Raw genomic sequence first — 26,243 nt, 5'->3', positions numbered from 1 at the left:
GACACCAAATTTGTCTGTGACATGTTGACTACCTGACCATTGTTTCTATTGGTTATTATAGGACATGACCTCATGTAGCCACGGACAATGACTGGCATTTGACTAGGTATGCTAGTATGGCTTCCTTATTCTCCCAAGAAACACTGAAAACAACACATTCCATGTACTGTCCTTTTGTACAATACCGTCGATATGCCAGCCAGACCTGGGTTTGAATAGCATTTGTTTTCACTGAAATACTTGGAGAATTTGATTGGGCATTGCCTGGAGTGCCAGGTAGGGTAGGGTTTGCACCTTTGGAATTATGCCATTGGTTCCAATGGCTCCATCAAGCCACACAAGCTCAATCAAGGACAGAAAGAAAACAAGTACAGCCGTGGTCAAAAGTTTTGAGAATGACACAAATATAAATTTTCACAAAGTCTGCTGCCTCAGTTTTTATGATGTCAATTTGCATATACTCCAGAATGTTATGAAGATGAATGATCAGATGAATTGCAATTAATTGCAAAGTCCCTCTTTGCCATGAAAATGAACTTAATCCCAAAAAAACATTTCCACTGCATTTCAGCCCTGCCACAAAAGGACCAGCTGACATCATGTCAGTGATTCTCACGTTAACACAGGTGAGAGTGTTGATGAGGACAAGGCTGGAGATCACTCTGTCATGCTGATTGAGTTAGAATAACAGACTGGAAGCTTTAAAAGGAGGGTGGTGCTTGAAATCATTGTTCTTCCTCTGTAAACCATGGTTACCTGCAAGGAAACATGTGCCGTCATCATTGCTTTGCACAAAAAGGGCTTCACAGGCAATATTGGCAATACAGGATATTGCTGCTAGTAAGATTGCACCTAAATAAACCATTTAACGGATCATCAAGAACTTCAAGGAGAGAGGTTCAATTGTTGTGAAGAAGGCTTCAGGGCGCCCAAGAAAGTCCAGCAAGTGCCAGGACCATCTCCTAAAGTTTATTCAGCTGTGGGATCGGGGCACCACCAGTGCAGAGCTTGCTCAGGAATGGCAGCAGGCAGGTGTGAATGTATCTGCACACATAGTGAGGCGAAGACTTTTGGAGGATGGCCTGCTGTCAAGAAGGGTAGCGAGGAAGCCACTTCTCTCCAGGAAAAACATCAGGGACAGACTGATATTCTGCAAAAGGCACAGGGATTGGACTGCTGAGGACTGGGGTAAAGTCATTTTCTCTGATGAATCCCCTTTCTGATTGTTTGGGGCATCCGGAAAAAAGCTTGTCTGGAGAAGACAAGATGAGCGCTACCATCAGTCCTGTGTCATGCCAACAGTAAAGCATCCTGAGACCATTCATGTGTGGGGTTGCTTCTCAGCCAAGGGAGTGGGCTCACTCACAATTTTGCCTAAGAACACAGTCATGAATAAAGAATGGTACCAACACATCCTCCGAGAGCAACTTCTCCCAACCATCCAATAACAGATTGGTGATGAACAATGCCTTTTCCAGCATGATGGAGCACCTTGCCATAAGGCAAAAGTGATAACTAAGTGGCTCGGGGAACAAAACATAGACAGTTTGGGTTCATGGCTAAGAAACTCCCCAATCCTTAATCCCATTGAGAACTTGTGGTCAATCCTCAAGAGGCGGGTGGACAAACAAAACCCCACAAATTCTGACAAACTCCAAGCATTGATTATGCAAGAATGGGCTGCCATCAGTCAGGATGTGGCCCAGAAGTTAATTGACAGCATGCCAGGGCGGATTGCAGAGGTCTTGAAAAAGAAGGGTCAACACTGCAAATATTGACTCTTTGCATAAACTTTATGTAATTGTCAATAAAAGCCTTTGACACTTATGGAATGCTTGTAATTATACTTCAGTATACCATAGTAACATCTGACAAAAATATCTAAAAACACTGAAGCAGCAGACTTTGTGAAGACCAATACTTGTGTCATTCTCAAAACTTTTGACCATGACTGTACTCTTCCACGTCATGGACATGAGAAATATAAGATTGTCTTGCCTTGTTTCAATTATTGCGCAGGCATCCGTGAACTTGTTTTCCTCCACTTATTTTTGTTATTTTGCTCTCTGCCTGTCTGGGCTCAGTCGTGTGGAGCGCTCTGAACTTTGGTCTTCTGAGCCTCTGAGCTTCTATGAAAATCCCTTCTGTTGAATCATCCACCGTGAGAAGACAGCCGACTCTTTTCCCATGCTCGTCCACCGTCCGCCGTCCACTTGATGCTGTCAGAGAGAGAGAGAGAGACAGACAGAGCAAGGTAGAAAGAGAGAGAGAGAGTTTGTGCGCTACCTGTATCCACAATGCGACAGGACGTGGGAAGATTGCTTTATTCAGGAAATCTACCTATCTTTCTACCTATATGCTTTTGATATTGAACAGTTTTCAGTATTCTTTTTGATTTGACAGTGACATTTGCTCATCCGTCTATTTTGCATTAACACTGATCCAGTAAGTCTTTAGGTGTAGATGTTCCTTGCTGTTATTCCGTTTTTTAACAAGTCCGCTCAACCTTGAACATGACCATATTTTCTTTTGCGATAACAACTCCTACCACCATCTAGTATCCACACAATTGTGCAGCCTAACTACACTATTAAATTATTAAATGCCATTTAGCAGACGCTTTTATCCAAAGCGACTTACAGTCATGCGTGCATACATTGTTTTGTGTATGGGTGGTCCCGGGGATCGAACCCACTACCTTGGCGTTACAAGCGCCGTGCTCTACCAGCTGAGCTACAGAGGACCACGAAGCTAAGGGCTTCGTCCCAAATTGCTCCCTATTTAACCTAACCCAAAGGGCTCTGGTCAAAAGCAGTGCGCTATATAGGGAATATGGTGCCATTTGGGACAAATCCAAGCTCTCTCTTCAGAAGATAAGCCATGTCCTGGGGATTCAAAGGGTAGCTAAGATCAAAGAAGACAAAAGGAGCGGAAGTCTTTTCTCAGCTTTTCCTGCCAGTCTCTCGGTAGGCCGAATGGTCAGCTTCCGTTTCTTTAATCTTAGGGGGCCACGGGTCCTTTTGAGGAGAAGAGAGATGTGCAATCATAATAGCAGTCTTTCCGCAGTGGACACACACAGACATACACGCACACACACATGCGTGCGCGATACACATAAAAAGAAGCTCTGTTATTCTCTCCTGCCTGTCGGATTTGACGCCCACCTGGAGCAAAGATCACCCCTTACTATGAAGACAATCGACCCTGAGAAACGTCTTCAGTCTCTGAAATACTTCAGGGACTGTGGTGCTGACTACAGAACACCACCAACTGGTGATAAGAGACTGAAAGCTGGAGTTCACTTCTTCCCATTTCAACCGTGCTGTAGTTGTTGATGTGTCTTTCAGAAACTGTGTTTTTGACACCAGTTTCTCCTTGAAGAAAATTATGGTTTAAATGGCCAGTGTGTGTGGCGTTAAAATTGTATTTTGCTTCGTCTTTGATCAAAGGAACTGGATCTGGAGTGTTTTTTTTTTAAGCAAGAAAGGCATTTTGATATCTAACCACAACTTTGATATACAGTAACATACATTTAGTTTTGAAAAGTGCAAAGAGCAGACACAGAGACAGGGCTTTTTCTCTCTGATGCACTTCTAATGCACATGTTCCCTTAGCCTGGCCTATTCTCTTTGATCACTGTAGCATATAAGTTTACTCATATACACTCCAGCTAGTCAGAGCTCCTACCAGGCTCATTAAAACACACACACACACACACACACACACACACACACTCACACACACTCATTAAAGCCAATGCAGCTAGGTGATGTGGAAGTAGGAAACCGCAGGCTAAAGCTTAATTTCCCTTCTCCAAATGAAGGAGAGACACCTCTCTCTGCTCTCCACAGAAAAATAACTGCAGAGTGCACTTTACAGGCTAATTAGCTCCATTTGTCTGGCTGATAGTGTGGCAGGAGAATTTGCCTCTATCAGCAGACGCCACACAGTGTCCAGACAGCTCGCCTCACTGGGTTGAACGAGAATTGAACTAATGTTATCTCATACCCCCACACCCCCGACCTCCCTCCCTCACCTCCAGGTGGTCAAGATGATGATCATTGTGGTGGTGACCTTCGCCCTCTGCTGGCTGCCGTACCACGTCTACTTCATCGTGACAGGCCTCAACAAGGCTCTGATGAGGTGGAAGTCCATTCAGCAGTTCTACCTGTCAGTGCTGTGGTTGGCCATGAGCTCCACCATGTACAACCCCATCATATACTGCTGCCTCAACAGCAGGTAAGGAGAATATACACATGTGCACTCAGACACACAGGCAGACAGGCAGGCAAGCAGAAATGGGAGCAGGCACAGGCATGCACAGGCGGAGGCACATATAGTACCAGTCAAAAGTTTGTACACACCTACTCATTCAAGGATTGTTCTTTATTTTTTACTATTTTTTACTATTTTCTATATTGTAGAATAATAGTGAAGACATCAAAACTATGAAATAACACATATGGAATCATGTAGTAACCAAAAAACAAATCAAAATATATTTTATATTTGAGATTCTTCAAAGTAGCCACCCTTTGCCTTGATGACAGCTTTGCACACTCTTGGCATTCTCTCAACCAGCTTCACCTGGAATGCTTTTCCAACAGTCTTAAAGTAGTTCCAACATATGCTGAGCACTTGTTGGCTGCTTTTCCTTCACTCTGCAGTCAGACTCATCCCAAACCATCTCAATTGGATTGAGGTTGGGGGATTGTGGAGGCCAGGTCATCTGATGCAGCACTCCATCACTCTCCTTCTTGGTAAAATAGCCCTTACACAGCCTGGAGGGGTGATTGGTCATTGTCCTGTTGAAAAACAAATGATAGTCCCACTAAGCCCAAACCAGATGGGATGGCGTATCGCTGCAGAATGCTGTGGTAGCCATGCTGGTTATGTGTGCCTTGAATTCTAAACAAATCACAGACAGTGTCACCAGCAAAGCACTCCCACACCATAACACCTCCTCCTCCATGCTTTACGGTGGGAAATACATATGTGGAGGTCATTTGTTCACCCACACCGCGTCTCACAAAGACACGCGGCTGGAACCAAAAATCTCAAATTTGGACTCCAGACCAAAGGACACATTTCCACCGGTCTAATGTCCATTGCTCGTGTTTCTTGGCCCATCCAAGTCTCTTCTTCTTATTGGTGTCCTTTAGTAGTGGTTTCTTTGCAGCAATTCGACCATGAAAGCGTGATTCACACAGTCTCCTCTGAACAGTTGGTGTTGAGATGTGTCAGTTATTTGAACTCTGTGAAGCATTTATTTGGGCTGCAATTTCTGAGGCTGGTAACTCTAATAAACTTATCCTCTGCAGCAGAGGTAACTCTGGGTCTTCCATTCCTGTGGCGGTCCTCATGAGAGCCAGTTTCATTATAGCGCTTGATGGTTTTTGCGACTGCACTTGAAGAAACTTTCAAAGTTCTTGACATTTTTCAGATTGACTGACCTTCATGTCTTAAAGTAATTATGGACTGTCGTTTCTCTTTGCTTATTTGAGCTGTTCTTGCCATAATATGGACTTGGTCTTTTACCAAATAGGGCTATCTTCTGTATACCCCCCTACCTTGTCACAACACAACTGATTGGCTCAAACGCATTAAGAAGGAAAGAAATTCCACAAATTAACTTTTAGTCACCTGTTAATTGAAATGCATTCCAGGTGACTAGCTCATGAAGCTGGTTGAGAAAATGCCAAGAGTGTGCAAAGCTGTCATCAAGGCAAAGGGTGGCTACTTTGAAGAATCTCAAATATAAAATATATTTTGATTTGTTTTTTGGTTACTACATGATTCCATATGTGTTATTTCATAGTTTTGATGTCTTCACTATTATTCTACGATGTGTCCAAACTTTTGACTGGTAGTGTACACACACATGTGCGTGCACAGGTAGGCACACGTGCACGCAGGCACACACACACACAAACACATACCCATGTAGCTATATTTTCATGGTCGATAGTTGAAAAGTGCATGGAAATTATATTTATGCTGTTGGCCTGCCTCTGTATAGGTTCATAAAAATCCTTGAAGAACATTATTGTCCCATTGTAACTAATGTGCATAAGGGTCTCGAAGCTTATGTCCTATTTGAATATCGTGTAATCCTCTGAACAGAGCACAAGAGGGATGTGCTTCAACAAAGGTCCAGGCTATGGCAACCCTGATAACATGTCCTTATGTGATTTTCATACCCTCATGAAAATGCAGACAAAATACCATATTAGGTATTTTAGGACTAAGGATTGAAAGTAAAGCTACTTCAAGGACATCATTGAGAAATTTAAAGCATGATTTAAATTGGTTACCATTGTATGCTTTTGAACATGTTCTTTAAACCCCTCAGTGCTTATGTGGGTAGTTCAGTACCTGTGTGACTCATTCTTTCTGCAAACAGGAACAATGCAGGTACAGAACCTGGAGGTATGACGTCAGGTGTAGGCCTATAAGACCCTCTCAGCTTCACTGCGTGTACACACACACGCACATTCACATGCACACACGCACACACGTAGCTGTATTTCTATGGTTGATTAATCCTAATGGCATGAAAAGAGCATGGCAAGCTTTATGCCTTAGTCTTTCCTTTGCCCGGCCTCGGAAATCTCATAAGCATATTAAACACAGAGCGAGACCTCCTTGAAGAAGCTTCAGCACTCTGAATCTGTAGTCTGAGCGTTGATTAATGCTAGCTTGTGAATGAAGCGCCCCAGTGCACTTAGGTACACGCAGGCAATTATCTAAAGCACATAGCACTCTTACCATCAACACAATCAGACTATTCAGGAAGGATGTGCTGTGTGGTTGCTTTGCCCCCTTCATGATGTACAGTATATATAAAAAAACATAATTAAATAATTCTTGGCCATTTTAAGTAAGCCTTGTCCTAGGCTCCTGACCTATGGGCCATTTTGGCTATCTCCTGTTTCAGTAGTGTGAGGCAGCTTGAAGTACACCCCTGGACAGGACTCTATCCTCATATACATTTTTTTATTTTATGTATTTATTTATGTACTGTATAGTTTTAAGTATGTATTTGTTGTTTATTATCTGGGTCATTAGCTGACTTTAAATTGATGGAAGACGCAGGGCTGTGTATGTTGCAGTCGATTAGATTTAGTTTCCTGTTTGATTGTTTATTTGTTTGTCTGTGTGCTTTCGGTTGATGTTTTATGTCATTATACAATTCTCCAACCTCAGTGCACTGTATAAATTGGAATGTAATTTGTTTACTCCTGTCTTATGAAAATCAGATCATCATATGAAAACCTGGATTGTGTTTTGAAACGTAATGACACAGGTACTGTGCTACTTGAACTCGTCCAATAAGAACACTGATTTTCCTTTTCCATTGCAAAACATTTCACAACAGCGTGCTCTTGAACACTATCCCGTTCGCAAAATCACGTGAGTCATTCTCGACCCATCTCTCCCCCCACCCCACCTCCACACCCCCGCCCCCCTCTCTATTCGCCCCTACTTCCCCCCAGGTTCCGGGCCGGCTTCAAGAGGGCGTTCCGCTGGTGCCCCTTCATCCAGGTGTCCAGCTATGACGAGTTGGAGCTGAGAGCCACACGCCTCCACCCGGCCCGCCAGAGCAGCATGTACACCCTGTCCCGCATGGATACCTCCATGGTAGTGGTTTACGACCCTGTAGACGGAGCGAACAACCAGAACCAGGCCAGGAAGAAGAGCTACATCAACCCTAGAGTGGAAAACGGGCTTGGTTGCAATGGGAACGGGGCCAAGACTAAGGCAGGCTGCGCCCCCAACGCTGAGGCTGAGGACTTCTCCTAAAGGAGGGCATACGGGGAAGCAGACACACACTGTCAGGCACTTGCAAACACACAGGCATGTGTTCAAACACACAGGCATGTATAGAGTGGTACCATATACTGTGTACAGTACATGCAAAGACAGGTACACAATGTCACAGTCAATACACACACGCAAACACACACACTTTTCAAAGAGTTCAGAGAAAACACATTTTAGATGAGAAGCAGGAATTAATTGTCAAATTTAACCATATTGTACGCTCTGTAATACTGTGAAAATCACTGGAGTGTACTGTATAGAAAAACATGCATACGAAAAAAGATATACAAAAAATGCCTGGCCAAGTAACATCATGAATGCAAAGGCTGCTGAGTGTACAAAACATTATGAACACCTGCTCTTTCCATGATATAGACTGACCAGGTGAATCCAGTTGAAAGCTATTATCCCTTATTAATGTCACTTGTTAAATCCACTTCAATCAGTGTAGATGAAGGGGAGGAGACAGGTTAAAGAAGGATTCTTAAGCCTTGAGACAATTGAGACATGGATTGTGTGTGTGCCATTCAGAGGGTGAATGGGCAAGACAAAATATTTAAGTGTCTTTGAACGGGGTATGGTAGTAGGTGGCAGGCTCACTGGTTTGTGTCAAGAACTGCAACGCTGCTGGGTTTTTCACACTCAACAGTTTCCTGTGTGTATCAAGAATGGTCCACCACCCAAAGGACATCCAGCCAACTTGACACAACTGTGGGAAGCATTGGAGTCAACATGGGGCAGCATCCCTGTAGAATGAATTCAACACCTTGTAGAGTCCATGCCCCGATGAATTGAGGCAACTCCATATTAGGAAAGTGTTCTTAATGTTTTGTACACTCAGCTCCAAAGGTATTGGGACAGTGACATTTGTTGTTGTTTTGGCTCTGCACACCAGCACTTTGGATTTTTTTACAGCACTGTTTGAATACGCACAAATATCATGCCCCTCAAAAATGCTAACCTCCCATGTTATTGTAATGGTGAGAGGCTAGCATGTCTTGGGGGTATGATATTTGTGCGTCTGTAACTTTCTCACTCATCATTATTCACGATTCATTCAGGATTATCCATAATCATGGTAGCATCCACATTAATGTAGAAATGTTTAGAAACCTATTCTTATTTACGATAGTGACTAAAAAATTACACAATACATTACATTGGCCACAAGATAATCTGAAACACAACCAAAACACAACCAAAACAGTCTGTCTATAGAGCTGCTGCCTATGCTGTCTGACGATATCACTATTTTGTAGTTCTTCAAAGTAAATAAGGCATACTTTTATGACTGCTGAATACCAACTATCAATCACTTAGATCATGTATTTTCAGGTAGCGATACCTCTGAAGCAACAGCTGCTCTCCATATCCCCTCATGACTGCACGTTCTTCTCTGACTTCCATAGCAGGTGTAGAAGAAACACAGACCGGACAAGTAAATGCGCAATGGATTATGGTCATTGTAGTTAATTACCACGTTTTATGCACTAAACTATGTAGGATATAGTGGCATGTTGGAAACTACAACTCCCTACTATATCGCATAGTTCAGGCTGGATCTGATTTATCTCTAGAGAAACTGTGCAATGTGCTCACAGAAACCCCCCTAAATAAATGGAATTCAAATAATTGAACTGACTTTGGTCAATTAGTTGTCTAAGAAACCGAAAAATAAGCAACATTTCAGTTAATTGCTCAGCACTACAAATACTAAACTTTTGACTGCCTTAACACGCATATAAGTGAATTTGTCCCAATACTTTTGGTCTCCTAAAATGGGGGGACTTGTACAAAAAGTGGTGTAATTTCTAAACGGATCAAATCAAACTTTATTTGTCACATGCGCCGAATACAACAGGTTTATCGTGAAATGCAACAGGTTTATCACCTTATCGTGAAATGCTTACTTACAAGCCCTTAACCAACAATGCAGTTCAAGAAAGAGTTAAAAAAATATTTACCAAATAAACTAAAGTAAAAAATAGTAAAATGTAACACAATAAAATAACAATAATGAGGCTATATACAGGGGGTACCGGTACCGAGTCAGTGTGCGGGGGTACAGGTTAGTTGAGGTAATTTGTACATGTAGGTAGGGGTAAAGTGACTTTACATAGATAATAGACAGCATGTAGCCATTTGATTAATTGTTCAGCAGTCTTATGGCTTGGGGGTAGAAGCTGTTAAGGAGCCTTTTGGTCCTAGACTTGGCGCTCCGGTACCGCTTGCCGTGCGGTAGCAGAGAGAATAGTCTATGACTTGAGTCTTTGACTATTTTTTGGGCTTTCACCTGAATTTAAAGCTGACAGTCTGCACTTTAACGGCATAGTCATTGTATCATTTCAAATCCAAAAATGTGTCACTGTCCCAATACTTCTGGAGCTCACTGTATATAACACATTGTATATTATGAAATACTGTATTATGATACATTTGAAACAGTGTTCATGTGAAGAGCTACAACAGCGACAGCATACGAAGTCATCAATGTATTGTTTACGCGATAACGTTGGCCAGTACTCCATTTACAATGATGTGCTGGGGTGAATCCGGCATAATGCCTCGCTGATGACGGTTCTTCTGTATGCATGGTCCTCATTGAGCTGAATGATCGTTTCTCATCACACGCGCTAACATGCACGCATGTGCACGCACACACACACACAGCACTGTGGGAGATTTACAATGAAAAGGTCTTGGAGGGGCTCCTAAAATATACATGGACACCTATGAGTACACCTAAACCCTCCTCCACTGAACAAGAGAACATTCCCTCCTTTGATCTTTTGTTTACGGAGCTATGATTAGAACATTGGCATTATGCTGGGAGACATGGCTTGCCATGTTAGTTTATGGGTCATACTATTGTAAACTGTATAGGCTAGGCTACTGTGTGCCAGATCTCCATCATCATGTGACGCTCTAACATCAGCACATTTGATTGACCTGTGTTTTAGATACCATAGAGAATACATTTTCTGGAGCGACCTACTGTATATCTTTAGGCAGTGTGCCCATAGTTACCATTTGTAGCAGTGGGTTTTAGCTGTAGTCTTACGTAATGTATAGAATGACTAGTCCCAGTTTAAAGAAACTACAACTTATAAAGGCTTCATATGGCATACATATTGTCTTCATAAGCACTACATAGATTCTACATAGTCTTACGTCATGTAGTTACATCATGTATAGAATTACCAAAGTATCCTCCGTTATGTCCCAATTGTAACCTCTATAGCCACTTAGTGATTTCCAATGGAAAACACTGTTGATTAAACTCGCCAGTAAGAAATAGCTTTGTTAATTGAGTTTGGGTGGCATGCCATCGCTGCAGTGAATCTGGGCTCCAGAGAAGTGTGGTTTGGTTACCTAATGGTCCCTCATCTTTTTTCCAATAGTCCCGTGTGTGTGCGTGTCCTTGTGTGTGAGTGCACGTGAGAGTGCGCGTTTGTGTGTGTGTGTTAGGTGATCGTATGTACATAGTTTTCCCCCCATAGTCATACATGGTCAACATTAGGTCACCATTGGCAAAAAAAGCAAATTAATGATTACACAAATTTGCACATAAATAACTAGCTAATTGTTTATTGAAAGCGGCGTCATTGATCTGAATCCGAATGCTTAGTACAGCGTAAATAGATGCCTATTTGTTACTGCTAATGTTTTAAAGCAGTGTCAATGTTTTTACATGTTTGGGTAGCTTTGTAGTTGATGCATGCTTTCAAATAAGAAAACAAGTGCAAGGAAAACGGATGTGGAATGGAATGAAAATAGCAGATTACATTTGCTAGTTTCTTTTTAGCTGGCCACCTACTTTTATTTTGCCTTCATATTCCCATTGAGAAGTGCGTCATCTCCTGCATTGTACTTACATATAGTACTGTAGATTTGAAATAAATGCCCACAATGAGGTGTTTATACAATCACAGTGCGTGTGTGTGCTTGTGCGTGAGTGTGCCCACGGAGCAGAGTTTTCATGATCACAGTGCGTGTGTGTGTGTGCGTCCACAGTGCAGTGTTTATATGACCACAGTGTTTAGAATCTGGATGTCAGGGAAACCCTTGGGCCATCAATTAGATAGGTGCCATACTGAAAGAGGGTTGCCATCCCATCAGACTTCCAGTAAGGGGTGGTATTTCTCCCCTGGGTGTGCGTCTGTGTGTCTGTGTGCTTGCGTGCATGTGTGCGTGTACTATATACTGTGTGTGTGTGCGTGAGTGTGTGGAATCCTCCAGGGTTGAAATCAAGTGCTGGCACTAGCACCAGGCGTCTCTACAGCCTTTGTCTTATTTGTTTTAGGGTATTTCTTCCCCTGACCAATGAGAGTGAGCCTTGTTATACCCAACAGCCCAGTGCAGTATAATGACATTACATGCCATAGCTCAGGTTCCACGGCTGTCTGATAGGGGTCTCTAGGGAGTCTCCTGCCAACTCCCTCAGGGGGCAAAGATAATTCAAAACCTGAGGCACTAGTCTCACCTTGGGCCCCCAAGGCCCTTGTAGCCAGTGAATTGTTGTATTTTGTCACAGTTTGAATTGAAGTGTAATGGATTTTTTTCCAGATGACAGACTACCCACCTGTGGCCCTCAGCTTGACTTAAAGACAACATGAAAATAACAGCTCTGTGAAAAATAAAAACACAGCCTTCCTTTTGCCGGTGGTAAGGTAACAAACTAAACACAACAAGTCACATTTGATAGCGTTCATATATTAGTGGGGTTGCATCGCTGTGACAGGTTGCATCACAAGTGATGGAATGTAGTTCTTTAGTTTAATACTTGAGCATGATGCCTAATTTTTAAGCAGTGCATTTGTTCAATAAAATGTGAGGATTGGAATGATTACAGCCAATGCTATAGTGATATAGCAATAGAGGCAGGAATTTGGCATGAAGTTGTAAAGGCAATGAGCAGGTTTATCAAAAGATAATAAGAGCATTATAACTTTGATCAAAGACATTTCTAGATGAGTTTTCATGACACGCACTTTCATTTGTTTGTTTTGATATGAGCTAATGTGACCATTCGATTTGATAGTGATGCAAATGCATATATTACAGTGAAATCAGGCTAGATTTAGTTTAATATTGCCATTCATCTTCTCTGTGAGGAAACCTTCAATGTTTCCTTACCCCAGACGTGAAGTCAACATGGTCTTACCAGAATATGTAAAGGTAGTGACGTTAAACCATTGTAGCTAAATGTCACTTAAGCTTACATATTAGTTGTATATCACTTACAGTGACATTACTTATGTCACTATAATGATGTATTCAACCATTGTAGTTATGTGTCACCTAATCTGATTTATTACTTGTATGTCACATAGGGTGAAATATTACTCTTATGTCATTGTAATGATATATTGGCTAAGATTAGGGACAGGTTGTCCTAATGTCCTATAATGTCTACATTCGGACATATTTCTAACGAGGTGTGTCTGGTGTAGCGTTGCTGGAGTATGCCAGTAGAATGTTCTAAGACTTTGTGAAAGAATGTTAAACTTTTGAGACATTATGATTCAAGAATGTAAAGAAATACTATATTTGCGTCATGTATTTCATTATGTGTTGTCATGATGTGTTTTAGCTACTGTATTTATCATTCAATACCAAATCAAGCTTTTCTTCGATACTCTATTTTTTTTTATACAACGTTGTTATTCATTAAGATATGGTTTGATACAACAAGAAACAAAATACAGCAAGAAAAGAAAACAGTTGTGATGTCAGTTGTATATGTGTGTTACTGAAGACAATGTTTAGGTTTAATGTATAACTAATAGTGCCTCTATCAAATGGTAGGTATTTTTGCTTTGCAGTTCTCCAGATGATCTGATTTGATAATACTTCATTGTAAAGGGCCCTGAATATGGATATACCACAGTGTAATCAGTCATAACACCTTCACAAACACTACATAAATGCTAATGGCAGCATACAGTATGTAACAAACTCCTAGTTGACATATGCTGTGTAGTGACATTGGCATAAGGTATTATGAATGTTCATGTAGTGCTTATGAAGTTGTAATGTGATGATTATACATGTGGTACAAAGTATTTCTGCATAACCTCTTCTAAAGTTTGGTTTTATGGCCAGTTTCATGGACCCAGATTAAGTTTATTCATGTGCTCAGATTTTCCTTTGAATAGGCTTAATCTGGGTATGTGAACCCAGCCTGTCCTAAACAGTATTGTTCTGGTATCAATGTACAAAATTCAGTCTTAGCTTAATGTCAAGGGTCTGTCTATGCTCTTATCATGAATGTTTACTTCTACACAACCAAAACTATTTGAGCACATGGTTTTACATACAAAATTGAATAAACATACACTTAGAAAATCCTGTTTGCTCAGATTGAAAAGTGTTTTATGTAGTTACTGTATATGTGCTACAGAACATGTACATTTACAAGAACCATATGAACAGTTTTAAGCAGCATATGAACAGTGATAAGCAGCATATGAACAGTGATAAGCAGCATATGAACAGTGATAAGCAGCATATGAACAGTGATAAGCAGCATATGAACAGTGATAAGCAGCATATGAACAGTGATAAGCAGCATATGAACAGTGATAAGCAGCATATGTATAACTTGCAGTGTTTCACAGTGATAACAGTAGCACAGGCCCTTCCAATTTAAGACGTTGAATCATAAATCAATACATTCAATTCTGTACATTGTGAACAGTTTTGTTTTAGTTATTTATGACCAACTGGTTGAGTTTTGGTTGAGTTTTGGTTGACTTTCCTCACAACGTGGACTTTGTCATTGTCGATGTAACGTGTTTGGTTTAAAGTGATCCTGTAAATAAAATAATTGTATGTTCTTTATTAGGTGGGCCTTCTAATTATTCTTGTTGATGCTGTGTCAACATTCTGTGGTATTTACATGACCATTGTGCAGTGGTAGAAAAAGTACCCAATCGTCATACTTGAGTAAAAGGAAAGATTCCTTCATAGAAAATTACTGAAGTAAAAGTGAAAATCACCCAGTAAAATACTACTTGAGTAAAAGTCTAAAAGTATTCAGCTTTAAATATACTTCAGTACCGAAAGGAAATGTAATTGCTAAAATATACTTAAATATCAAAGGTAAAAGTAAAAGTATAAATGTCAAATTCCTTACATTAAGCAAACCAGACGGCACTTTTCTTGTTTTTTATCTATTTGAGAATAACCAGGGGCACACTCAAAGACTCAGACATAATCTACAGTACAAATGAAGTATTTGTGTTTAGTGAGTCCACCAGATCAGTGTCCGGAATGTTCTCTTGATAAGTGCGTGAATTGGACCATTTTCCTGTCCTGCTTAGCATTCAAAATGTAACAAGTACTTGTGGGTGTCAGGGAAAATGTATGGAGTAAAAAGTACATTATTTTCTTTAGGAATGTAGTGAAGTAAAAGTAAAAGTAGTCAAAAATTTAAATAGTAAAGTAAATAACAGATGCCCCCAAAAATTACTTACAGTGCATTCGGAAAGTAATCAGACCCCTTGACTTTTTCCACATTTTGTTACGTTACAGCCTTATTCTAAAATGGATTAAATAGTTTTTTCCCCTCATCAATCTAAACACATTACCCCATGATGACATAGCAAAAACAGGTTTTTAGAAATGTTTGCAAAAAATATATAATTAAACTAAAGGAAATATCACGTTTACATAAGTCTTTACTCAGTACTTTGTTGAAGCACCTTTGGCAGCGATTACAGCTTTGAGTCTTCTTGGGAATTATGCTACTAGCTTGGCAAACCTGTATTTGAGGAGTCTCTCCCATTCTTCTCTGCAGATCCTCTCAAGCTCTGTCAGGTTGAATGGGGAGCGTCGCTGCACAGCTATTTTCAGGTCTCTCCAGAGATGTTCAATCGGGTTCAAGTCCGGGCTGTGGCTGGGCCACTCAAGAACATTCAGAGACTTGTCCCGAATCCACTCCTGCATTGTCTTAGCTGTGTGCTTAGGGTTGTTGTCATGTTGGAAGGTGAACCTTCACCCCAGTCTCTGATCCTTAGCGCTCTGGAGCAGGTTTTCATCAAGGATCTCTCTGTACTTTGCTCCATTCATCTTTCCATAGATCCTGATTAGTCTCCCAGTCCCTGCCGCTGACAATCATCCCCACAACATGATGCTGCCACCACCATGCTTCAGCGTAGGGATGGTGCCAGGTTTCCTCCAGACGTGATGCTTGGCATTTAGGCCAAAGAGTTCAATCCTGGTATCATCAGACCAGAGAATCTTGTTTCTCATGGTCTGAGAGTCTTTAGGTGCCTTTGGTAAACTCCAAGTGGGCTGTCATGTGTATTTTACTGAGGAGTGGTTTCCATCTGGTCACCTCCCTGACCACGACCCTTCTCCCCGATTGCGCAGTTTGGCCAAGCGGCCAGCTCTAGGAAGAGTCTTGGTGGTTCCAAACTTCTTCCACTTAAGAATGATGGAGGCCACTGTGTTCTTGGGGACCTTCAATGCTGTATAAATGTTTTGGTACCCTTCCCCAGATCTGTGCCTCAACACAATCCTGTCTCAGAGCTCTACGGACAATTCCTTTGACCTCATGGCTTGTTTTTTGGTCTGACATACACTGTCAACTGTGGGACCTTATATAGACAGGTGTGTGCCTTTCCAAATAATGTCCAATCAATTGGATTTACCACAGGTGGACTCCAATCAAGTTGCAGAAACATCTCAAGGATGATCAATGGAAACGGGATGCACCTGAGCTTAATTTCGAGTCTCATAGCAAAGGTCTGAATACTTATGTAAATAAGGTTTTCCTTTTTTTTTTTTTTTACTGCTTTTTGGTGCAAACATTTCTACAAACCTGTTTTTGCTTTGTCAATATGGGGTGTTGTGTATTGATGAGGATACTTTTTTACATCCATTTTAGAATAAGGCTGTAATGTAACAAAATGTGGAAAAAGTAAAGGGGTCTGATTGCACTGTAAGTACAACTTTAAAGTATTTTTACTTTAGTACTTTACACCACTGCCATTGTGTAGTAGAATTTAGCTACTGCAGTTCACCTACAAAGAAAAGTTCCTAAGGGGCTGTCTGGGATTCAAACAACAACAAAGTGTTCACCCCACCACTTTTTGGCATCCCTACTACTTATTGTGGATGCTCTGTCAACATTCTGTGATACAGTATTTACATTACCATGGTGTTGCAGAATTTAGCTATTGTGGTTTCCCTTGAATCTAAACTATTGTTAAAGTGGCGTGGGGAACAGTCAAAACAAAGCAGATATCTAACCAATTATCCTAAACTAAATTCAAACAGATGCTTTCCTACTAGGAAGCAGTCGTACATGTGGTCGTGGAAGGGAAATTAGTCAATCCCTTATCCAATCTGAACCCACTTAGACGTGACTAATCCTCCAACTCCCATGTGAACATTTTTGGGACTGGGCATTCCTCTATGGATTTGCAAGGAGGCATAGAATTGGATAGAGGGCTCATCTTTGCATCTTCCATATGCACTCTTTATGCAACTCTATGGAAGGACAGCAGACAAGCTGTGAAGGAAACTTTCTGACTGTTGTGTATTTACTTCCAAATACTTTAGCTGCAGTTTGCTCCATTGAGCTTGCCAGGCACAGTGGAACCAATTAAATAGCCCCAAAAGTGCAAATCCCGCCCCACTGGCACCCCAAACAGACTCAGTTAAAGTACAATATTTAAAAAAAATATTATAATAACCTTCGGTCAGTTTTGCCACATGGTAAAGCAGAAATATCATGTTTTTTGGTTTTGAAATGCCAGAGGTTAGGCTACTGTTGTACTGTTACTGTCTACCCTTTAGTTCAGAGACTTATGAATGTGCATTGATATTCAAGAAGCAGAACCAAGACCATGACTTGCCTTGCCTCGCAATCCTCACATGACAATACTGATAATTCACCTGTCTGCACTCCAAATGAAACCAGAACTAACTCAGTCATAATCGCCACTCGCTTCAAACCCTGTCTGTATCCCAAATGGAACCCTATTACCTATTAAGTGCACTACTTATGACCAGGGCCCATAGGTCTCTGGTCAAAAGTAATGCATTATATAAGAATAGGGTGCTATTTTGGACTCAACCTCAGCCTCTTCCTCAGACTATAAGCTTCCTTATTCAATTGTCTTTACTTAGAGAGCTATTTACAAGATCTTCAAGAAAGACTGACAGACAGACTGACAGACATGGATTTATGCTAATTGTCCACATATTTGCATGTACTATTACCACCCCGTAAAGCTATTGCATCATTTCCTTTTAGTACATTGTAGTAGGTACAGTGAGGGAAAAAAGTATTTGATCCCCTGCTGATTTTGTACGTTTGCCCACTGACAAAGACATGATCAGTCTATAATTTTAATGGTAGGTTTATTTGAACAGTGAATTGGACCAACAAAAAAATCCAGAAAAACGCATGTCAAAAATGTTATAAATTGATTTGCATTTTAACGAGGGAAATAAGTATTTGACCCCTCTGCAAAACATGACTTAGTACTTGGTGGCAAGACCCTTCTTGGCAATCACATTCCATTTGCGAATAATCACACCAACTGTTGTCACCTTCTCATCAAGCTGCTTGGCGATGGTCTTGTAGCCCATTCCAGCCTTGTGTAGGTCTACAATCTTGTCCCTGACATCTTTGGAGAGCTCTTTGGTCTTGGCCATGGTGGAGAGTTTGGAATCTGATTGATTGATTGCTTCTGTGGACAGGTGTCTTTTATACAGGTAACAAACTGAGATTAGGAGCACTCCCTTTAAGAGTGTGCTCCTAATCTCAGCTCGTTACCTGTATAAAAGACACCTGGGAGCCAGAAATCTTTCTGATTGAGAGGGGGTCAAATACTTATTTCCCTCATTAAAATGCAAATCAATTTATAACATTTTTGACATGCGTTTTTCTGGATTTTTTTGTTGTTATTCTGTCTCTCACTGTTCAAATAAACCTACCATTAAAATTATAGACTGATCATTTCTTTGTCAGTGGGCAAACTTAAAAAATCAGCAGGGGATCAAATTCTTTTTTCCCTCACTGTAAATTGACAGACTGAATTTCTAGGCATGCCTCACTTGGTATAAGCTGGGTGTTCACTGTTCATGAGCTGAGGTGGAAGCGTTTGTGTTGAATTCTTTTTTGAAAGAAAGGTAACTACACAGAAAAAGGTTGGAACAAGATATCATTTATGGTTTTTCTACTTACTTTTCCGACTTACATGACATTTCCTCCGACATTATTACATTTTCAAACGAGTTTGTGGTAATCAGATGTTTTAGTTTTCCTTGGACTCTCCCTTTCTCTCAGTTCTAGATGCTTTAGCATTGACAGTATCATTGTCCTCAAACATCATCATTTCAATATTTCTCTGTGTGGTGATTCCCTGAAGAGGGCAGAATGAAGCCACGGGATGATGCAGGGTTGATGGCGTTGCTCATTACATTAGTGCCATTACTGCAGTCTAAAGTCGCATGGTTACTAATGTAGCGAAGAGACATATTGTACTAGGGCCATCTTGTTTATCCCTTGCTGTCATTGAAGCAGATGTTGTTCTTGCTGAAGTAATGAAGCACAATAAACATATTTCTCCGACCTTCCATTCGCTCTCATCTTCCCACTCTTCAACCCCAGCGTGTGCTCTAGCTTGAGTATGTTCTTGGTTATATGCAAGTTTCATTTGAGCTCTATACATAACAGTGTCTAGAATTATTGCACCCCCCTTGGACTTTTTCCCAATTTTCTTGTTTTACAACATGGAATTAATTCAAATGGATTTGATACGTTTTTTGTTGTTGTCACTAAACGTACTCCATAATGTTATATTAAATAGGCTCTTTAAAAAAAAGATAAAACATTTCCCTCTAAATTGAATGTGTATTTCATAGGTCAGACATCTTCTTGGGTAGCGAGAAAAAAAGAAAACAAAATAAGAAACACATTTTCTTCTAAATTGAATGCAGTGGTGTAAAGTACTTAAGTAAAAATACTTGAAAGTACTACATAAGTCGTTTTTTGGGGTATCTGTACTTTACTTTGGGCTTCCTATTTCAGCTTCCTATTTCGCAACAAATCCTCCTTCACTCATGCTGCCAAACATGCCCTCGTAAAACTGACTATCCTACCGATCCTTGACTTCAGCAATGTCATTTTACAAAATAGCCTCCAACACTATACTCAGCAAATTGGATGTAGTCTATCACAGTGCCATCCGTTTTGTCACCAAAGCCCCATTTACTACCCACCATTGTGACCTGTACGCTCTCGTTGGCTGGCCCTCACTACATATTCGTCGCCAAACCCACTGGCTCCAGGTCATCTATAAATCTCTGCTAGGCAAATCCCTGCCTTATCTTAGCTCATTGGTCACCATAGCAACACCCACCCTTAGTATGCGCTCCAGCAGGTATATCTCACTGGTCATCCCCAAAGCCAACACCTCCTTTGGCCGCCATTCCTTCCAGTTCTCTGCTGCTAATGACTGGAACGAACTGCAAAAATCTCTGAAGCTGGAGACTCTTATTTCCCTCACTAACTTTAAGCATCAGTTGTCAGAGCACCTTACCGATCACTGCACATGTACACAGCCCATCTGTAATTAGCCCACCCAACTACCTCATCCCCATATTGTTATTTATTTTGCTCATTTGCACCCCAGTATCTCTATTTGCACATCATCTCTTGCACATCTATCACTCCAGTGTTAATACTAAATTGTAATAATTTTTCACTATGGCCTATTTATTGCCTTACCTCCATAACTTACTAAATTTGCACACACTGTATATAGATGTTCTATTATGTTATTGACTGTATGTTTTGTTTATCCCATGTGTAACTCTGTGTTGTTGTTGTTTTTATCGCACTGCTTTGCTTTATCTTGGCCAGGTCGCAGTTGTAAATGAGAACTTGTTCTCAACTGGCCTACCTGGTTAAATAAAGAAAACAAAATAATATTAATATTTTTGACTTTTACTTTTACTTCACTACATTCCTAAAGAAAAGTATGTGCTTTTTACTCCATACATTTTCCCTGACACCCAGAAGTACTCAATACATTTTGAATGATTACCAGGACAGTAGACTTGTCTAATTCACACACTTATCACGAGAACGTCCCTGGTAATCAAATCAAATCAAATGGTATTTTGTCACATGCGCCAAATACAACAGGTGTAGACCTTACAGTGAAATGCTTAATTACAAGCCCTTAACCAACAATGCAGTTCGAGAAAGAGTTAAGAAAATATTTACTAAATAAAAAGTAACACAATAAAATAACAATAACGAGGCTATATACAGGGGGTACCGGTACCGAGTCAATGTGCTGGGGTACAGGTTAGTCGAGGTAATTTGTACATGTAGGTAGGGGTAAAGTGACTATGCATAGATAATAGACAGTGGCTGGCAGCAGTGTAAAAACAAATGGAGGGGAGGTCAATGTAAATAGTCCGGCTGGCCATTTGATTAATTGTTCAGCAGTCTTATGGGCTTGGGGGTAGATGCTGTTAAGGAGCCTTTTGGTTCTAGACTTGGCGCTCCAGTACCGCTTGCCATGTGGTAGCAGAGAGAACAGTCTATGACTTGGGTGACTGGAGTCTTTGACAATTTTTTGGGCCTTCCTCTGACACCGCCTAGTATATAGGTCCTGGATGGCAGGAAGCTTGGCCCCAGTGATGTACTGAGCCGTACGCACTACCCTCTGTAGCGCCTTACGGTCAGATGCCGAGCAGTTGCCATACTAGGCGGTGATGCAACCGGTCAGGATGCTCTCGATGGTGCAGCTGTATAACTTTTTGAGGATCTGGGGACCCATGCCAAATCTTTTCAGTCTCCTGATGGGGAAAAGGTGTTGTCATGCCCGCTTCACAACTGTCTTGGTGTGTTTGGACACCAAGGAACTTGAAACTCTTGACCCGCTCCCTACTGCCTCTGATATGGCGGACTCACTAAACACATGCTTCGTTTGTAAATTATGTCTGAGTGTTGGAGCATGCCCCTGGCTATCCGTAAATCAATAAAAAACAAGAAAATTATGCCGTCTGGTTTGCTTTATATAAGGAATTTGAAATTATTTATACTTTTACTTTTGATACTTAAGTATATTTAAATCCAAATACTTTTAGACTTCTACTCAAGTAGTATTTTACTGGGTGACTTTTACTTGAGTCCATTTCTATGAAGGTATCTTTAATTTTACTCAAGTATGACAATTGGGTACTTTTCCCACCGCTGATTGAATGCGTAATTCAGAGATCAGGGATCGTATCCATATAGCGTCTCAGAGTGGGAGTGCTGATCTAGAATCAGGTCCCCATCTGTCTTTATAATCTTATTCATTTTGATCTAGAAGGCGGAACTGATCCTAGCTCAGCACTCCTACACTGAGCAGCTTTGTGGAGATGGGCCCTGATGTCATCTTGGATAGCAGCTACTGTGATTCCATGGAAGTGTTCTTTCAAACTCACACCAGTCATGGTTGGAATCACACCACTAAATAAGGCAATTGGCATGCAGAGGTTCTTTGGAGAGTATTGTTACTGTATTAGCCTAGCAATAAATCCTACCACCTACGCACCACATGGCAGAGCAGCGTGTGCATGTGCGTGCGACAGTTTGTGGCTGCTCTATGTCTGTGTCTGTGCTCTTGTCAGGTTAAGTATTAAGGTATACAGACAGACCTTACTGCCATAGGCAGATGTGGAAAATATCACATACCTGTCAATTTAGTTCCATGGCAGCTAGCAAGGTAGCATAGCTTGATATGCCTATACACTTGTTTGACTTATAATGAATAGTCTTTCTTGGATGTTTTTTCCAAGACAAAACATTTGAAATTCAAAAGGGAAATTAGGTATGCAATCTTTTTTTCCTTTTTTAAATCAGACCCATTTCGGTGAGACATACAACAAGAATCACAGGGTCGCACTGGTGTGGAAATCAAAGTCCCTTTATGTAAGAAAAAACGTGTTTTTCTTCTTCTCAGGGGAGATTTTTAGCTTTAAAGGGGTGGGCTGGCCGGGGTGTAGTGGAATACTTTCATTCATCACTGGAGTCGCCTCACTCCTTAGAATTGATCCCCAGACAATGGAATTAACTCTTTCCTGTCTTTTAAAAGACTGTTCCCTGAGTCTCTCAATGATCATATTTATCCTATATTTAGGGGTCAGTTTTTCAGAACGTTTAATCGAGATCTAAAAGATCCTGTGCTGTCTTAATTCCATTCCCCTATGTTAATTCTTAAAAGATACTGAAAGGGAATAAACACAGTATTTGTGGTTTCATAATGATTTGGTTGACTTTTTTCTGAAAGTATCATCCGAAAGCAAGGAGGGACCACAACTGAAGGGAGCAATAGAATTCAACACAACACACAATCATTAAGATGTGGATTAAACATTCGGAGCCCCTGCACACCTTCACACGTTTGTACTACGAATTCAGAGTCAAGCACACAGATCTTTCATCTTACTAGTCATGTCATAAACTTTTTTCATACAGTATTCCATACAGCGGATCTTGACATTGTTACCTGCAATCCAAAAGAAATTGCTTTCATATTCACTCCATAGTACATTAAAAGTTGAAAGCTTTCTCTGAAAGTATGTCCCTCATGTGAAATATAGATGTTGATTCTTTATACAGGTCAGAGTGTGAGGTGGAAAATCCCAGAGATTTACACTAGACACAATATCTAGTTTGTGTGCATTGATATTGAGCCGGGTCTCTTCTCTAAGGGTTTTGATTATGTAAGATGCATTCTGTTGACTTTTATCAAGGCATAGACTCAAGACCTCAATAAACCGACAACCTCTCTTTTTCAAATAAATAGAAATGGTGAAACAGCTTGATTCCTTTATGATGATATTTCCTATGAATTATAGATGAGTCTATAACACAGAATTCCCTCCATTTACTTTCACCAGTCCATCGAAATGATCAACCCCCCCTCCCCCCCAAACACACACACACCATTTCTTAGATGTATTTCTTGTTGCGAATGTACCCTTGATCATCAATACAATACCAGCACTTCTATCATTTGCATTCCTCTTCCTCGCCTGCTATCCAACTATCTATTCTCATTTGCATATCTTTCAACATACACTGCTGTGTGTCTGTGTCACAGGATGTATTGATGGGCGGTATTACACCACAATGAAGCTTTGATAAAGATATATTATTTAGGCTGTCATTTCTCCCCTTTTTTGATCGAAAGGTTACCCAGTGATTTACATAAGTTTATACTGTATATGCATTTATGCCTTCATTTTCATAAATTCGATTTCTGGCAATGTAGCTCAATCCTATCACTCTCTCTTTGGAGTCTGATTGGCTGTTGAGATTTGCGCACATTTGGTGTGTTTTTTTTGGTGATGTTTTGAGACAGCAGTGCTTATCCTAAATGTACAGAGAATGAAGCCCATGTCTGTTTACCAATGAATAGCTGATACACAGGTGGGAGTATTACTTTAATGCAGTAGTTTTTATATCAATATCAAATCACTTCTGGCTAACCTTATTGTAACAGATTTCCATTAAATGGGCAAAAATTGCTTTTTAGCAAAAAACAATTTCTCAAGCAATAATTTAGCTAGGACTGTCTGGGAGTGGTCTGAGTGGGGAGGGGAAAACAGAAAACTAGCTGTTATTGGCAGAGAGGTTTGGAACCAATTTACCGCATGGTGATGTCACCATGGAAACCCGAAACTCCCGCCCATGCAAAAAAGGTCCTGTGTAGATTGTATTTTCAATCAGCAACTATCAGGAAATAACACTGATCCAATTTCTTCACACTTTTATATGTTAGTTTCATCAAGGAAAAACATAATTTTGACTGAACTGGGCCTTTAAGCTTCTATTACGCTAAGCTTCCCTCATCGTCTGTGACTGCGGTAAATAACTGCAAGGGAAAGCTGTGAAGAGAGCACAACTACTAAATCCTAAATTACTAAGTACTAAATCCATGTAGTCTTGGCGTGGAGTGGTGGGAGTTTGATGTTCTTTATGTAGGTCTACTGCATCAAATGCTTGGGGACATTAATGTTCCCCCACACACCTCACCATGTGTTCACAGCATGTTCCTACATGAGTACGAGTGTCCCTAGTGCCTACAGGAGTGTCCCTAGTAGAAGATGCCCTTAAGCTGCACTTCCTGCGTTGTGTGTGTGTAGTGCGTGTGTTTGTGTGTGTGCGTGTGTGTGTTTGTGTGTGCGTGTCCGTGTGTGTGTGTGTGTGTGCTGTTAGGGGACAGATAACAGCTTCCCCACTGTGCTTTGTGCTCCACCTCTCCCACAGTTGGACTTCCTGACATAGGTGGAGGATCTCTTGAAATTAGCCCTTGGGGGGTAGAAGCTGTTTAGAAGCCTCTTGGACCTAGACCTGGCGCTCCGTTACCGCTTGCCGTGCGTTAGCAGAGAGAACAGTCTATGACTAGGGTGGCTGGAGTTTTTGACAATTTTTAGGGCCTTCCTCTGACGCCGCCTGGTATAGAGGTCCTGGATGGCAGGAAGCTTGGCCCCAGTGATGTACTGGGCTGTACGCACTATCCTCTGTAGTGCCTTGCGGTCGGAGGCCGAGCAGTTGCCATACAAGGCAGTGATGCAACCAGTCAGGATGCTCTCCATGGTGCAGTTGTCGAACCTTTTGAGGATCTGAGGACCCATGCCAAATCTTTTCAGTCTCCTGAGGGGGAATAGTTTTTGTCGTGCCCTCTTCACGACTGTCTTGGTGTGCTTGCACCATGTTAGTTTGTTGGTGATGTGGACACCAAGGAACTTGAAGCTTTCAACCTGCTTCACTACAGCCCCGTCGATGAGAATGGGGGCGTGCTTGGTCCTCTTCTTTTTCCTGTAGTTCACAATCATCTCCTTTGTCTTGATCACATTGAGGGAGAGGTTGTTGTCCTGGCACCACACAGTCAGGTCTCTGACCTCCTCCCTATAGGCTGTCTCGTCATTGTCGGTGATCAGGCCTACCACTGTTGTGTCATCGGCAAACTTAATGATGGTGTTGGAGTCGTGCCTGGCCATGCAGTCATGATCGATCAGGGAGTACAGGAGGGGACTGAGCAGGCACCCCTGAGGGGCACCCGTGTTGAGGATCAGCGTGGCGGATGTGTTGTTACCTACCCTTACCACCTGGGGGCAGCCCGTCAGGAAGTCCAGGATCCAGTTGCAGAGGGAGGTGTTAAGTCCCAGGGTCCTTAGTTTAGTGATGAGCTTTGAGGGCACTATGGTGTTGAACGCTGAGCTGTAGTCAATGAATAGCATTCTCACATAGGTGTTCCTTTTGTCCAGGTGTGAAAGGGCAGTGTGGAGCGCAATAGAGATTGCATCATCTGTGGATCTGTTGGGGCGATATGCAAATTGGAGTGGGTCTAGGGTTTCTGGGATAATGGTGTTGATTTACAAGGGTAGCCAGG

The 26,243-nt window shown here is 41.3% G+C and overlaps 1 protein-coding gene across 1 annotated transcript in view; it reads left to right on the top strand.

The window, feature by feature from the left end:
- tacr3a (tachykinin receptor 3a) overlaps positions 1 to 7,937 on the top strand; it is a gene marked incomplete at its 5' end in the record, with an annotated part of 31,145 nt that extends 23,208 nt beyond the window's left edge. The window contains 2 exons of the mRNA XM_084155031.1: positions 4,043 to 4,239; positions 7,497 to 7,937. Of these exons, the coding sequence (XP_084011157.1) occupies positions 4,043 to 4,239; positions 7,497 to 7,803 (504 nt within the window). The 3' untranslated portion in view covers positions 7,804 to 7,937. The remainder of the gene's footprint in view (positions 1 to 4,042; positions 4,240 to 7,496) is intronic.
- Between the last annotated feature and the right edge of the window lie 18,306 nt (positions 7,938 to 26,243).

This window comes from Coregonus lavaretus, assembly GCF_964263955.1.
Source record: "Coregonus lavaretus genome assembly, chromosome: 38".
Classification (NCBI taxonomy): domain Eukaryota; kingdom Metazoa; phylum Chordata; class Actinopteri; order Salmoniformes; family Salmonidae; genus Coregonus; species Coregonus lavaretus.
The sequence above is the reverse complement of the archived record's forward strand: the minus strand, read 5'-3'. Positions and strand labels throughout refer to the sequence as shown.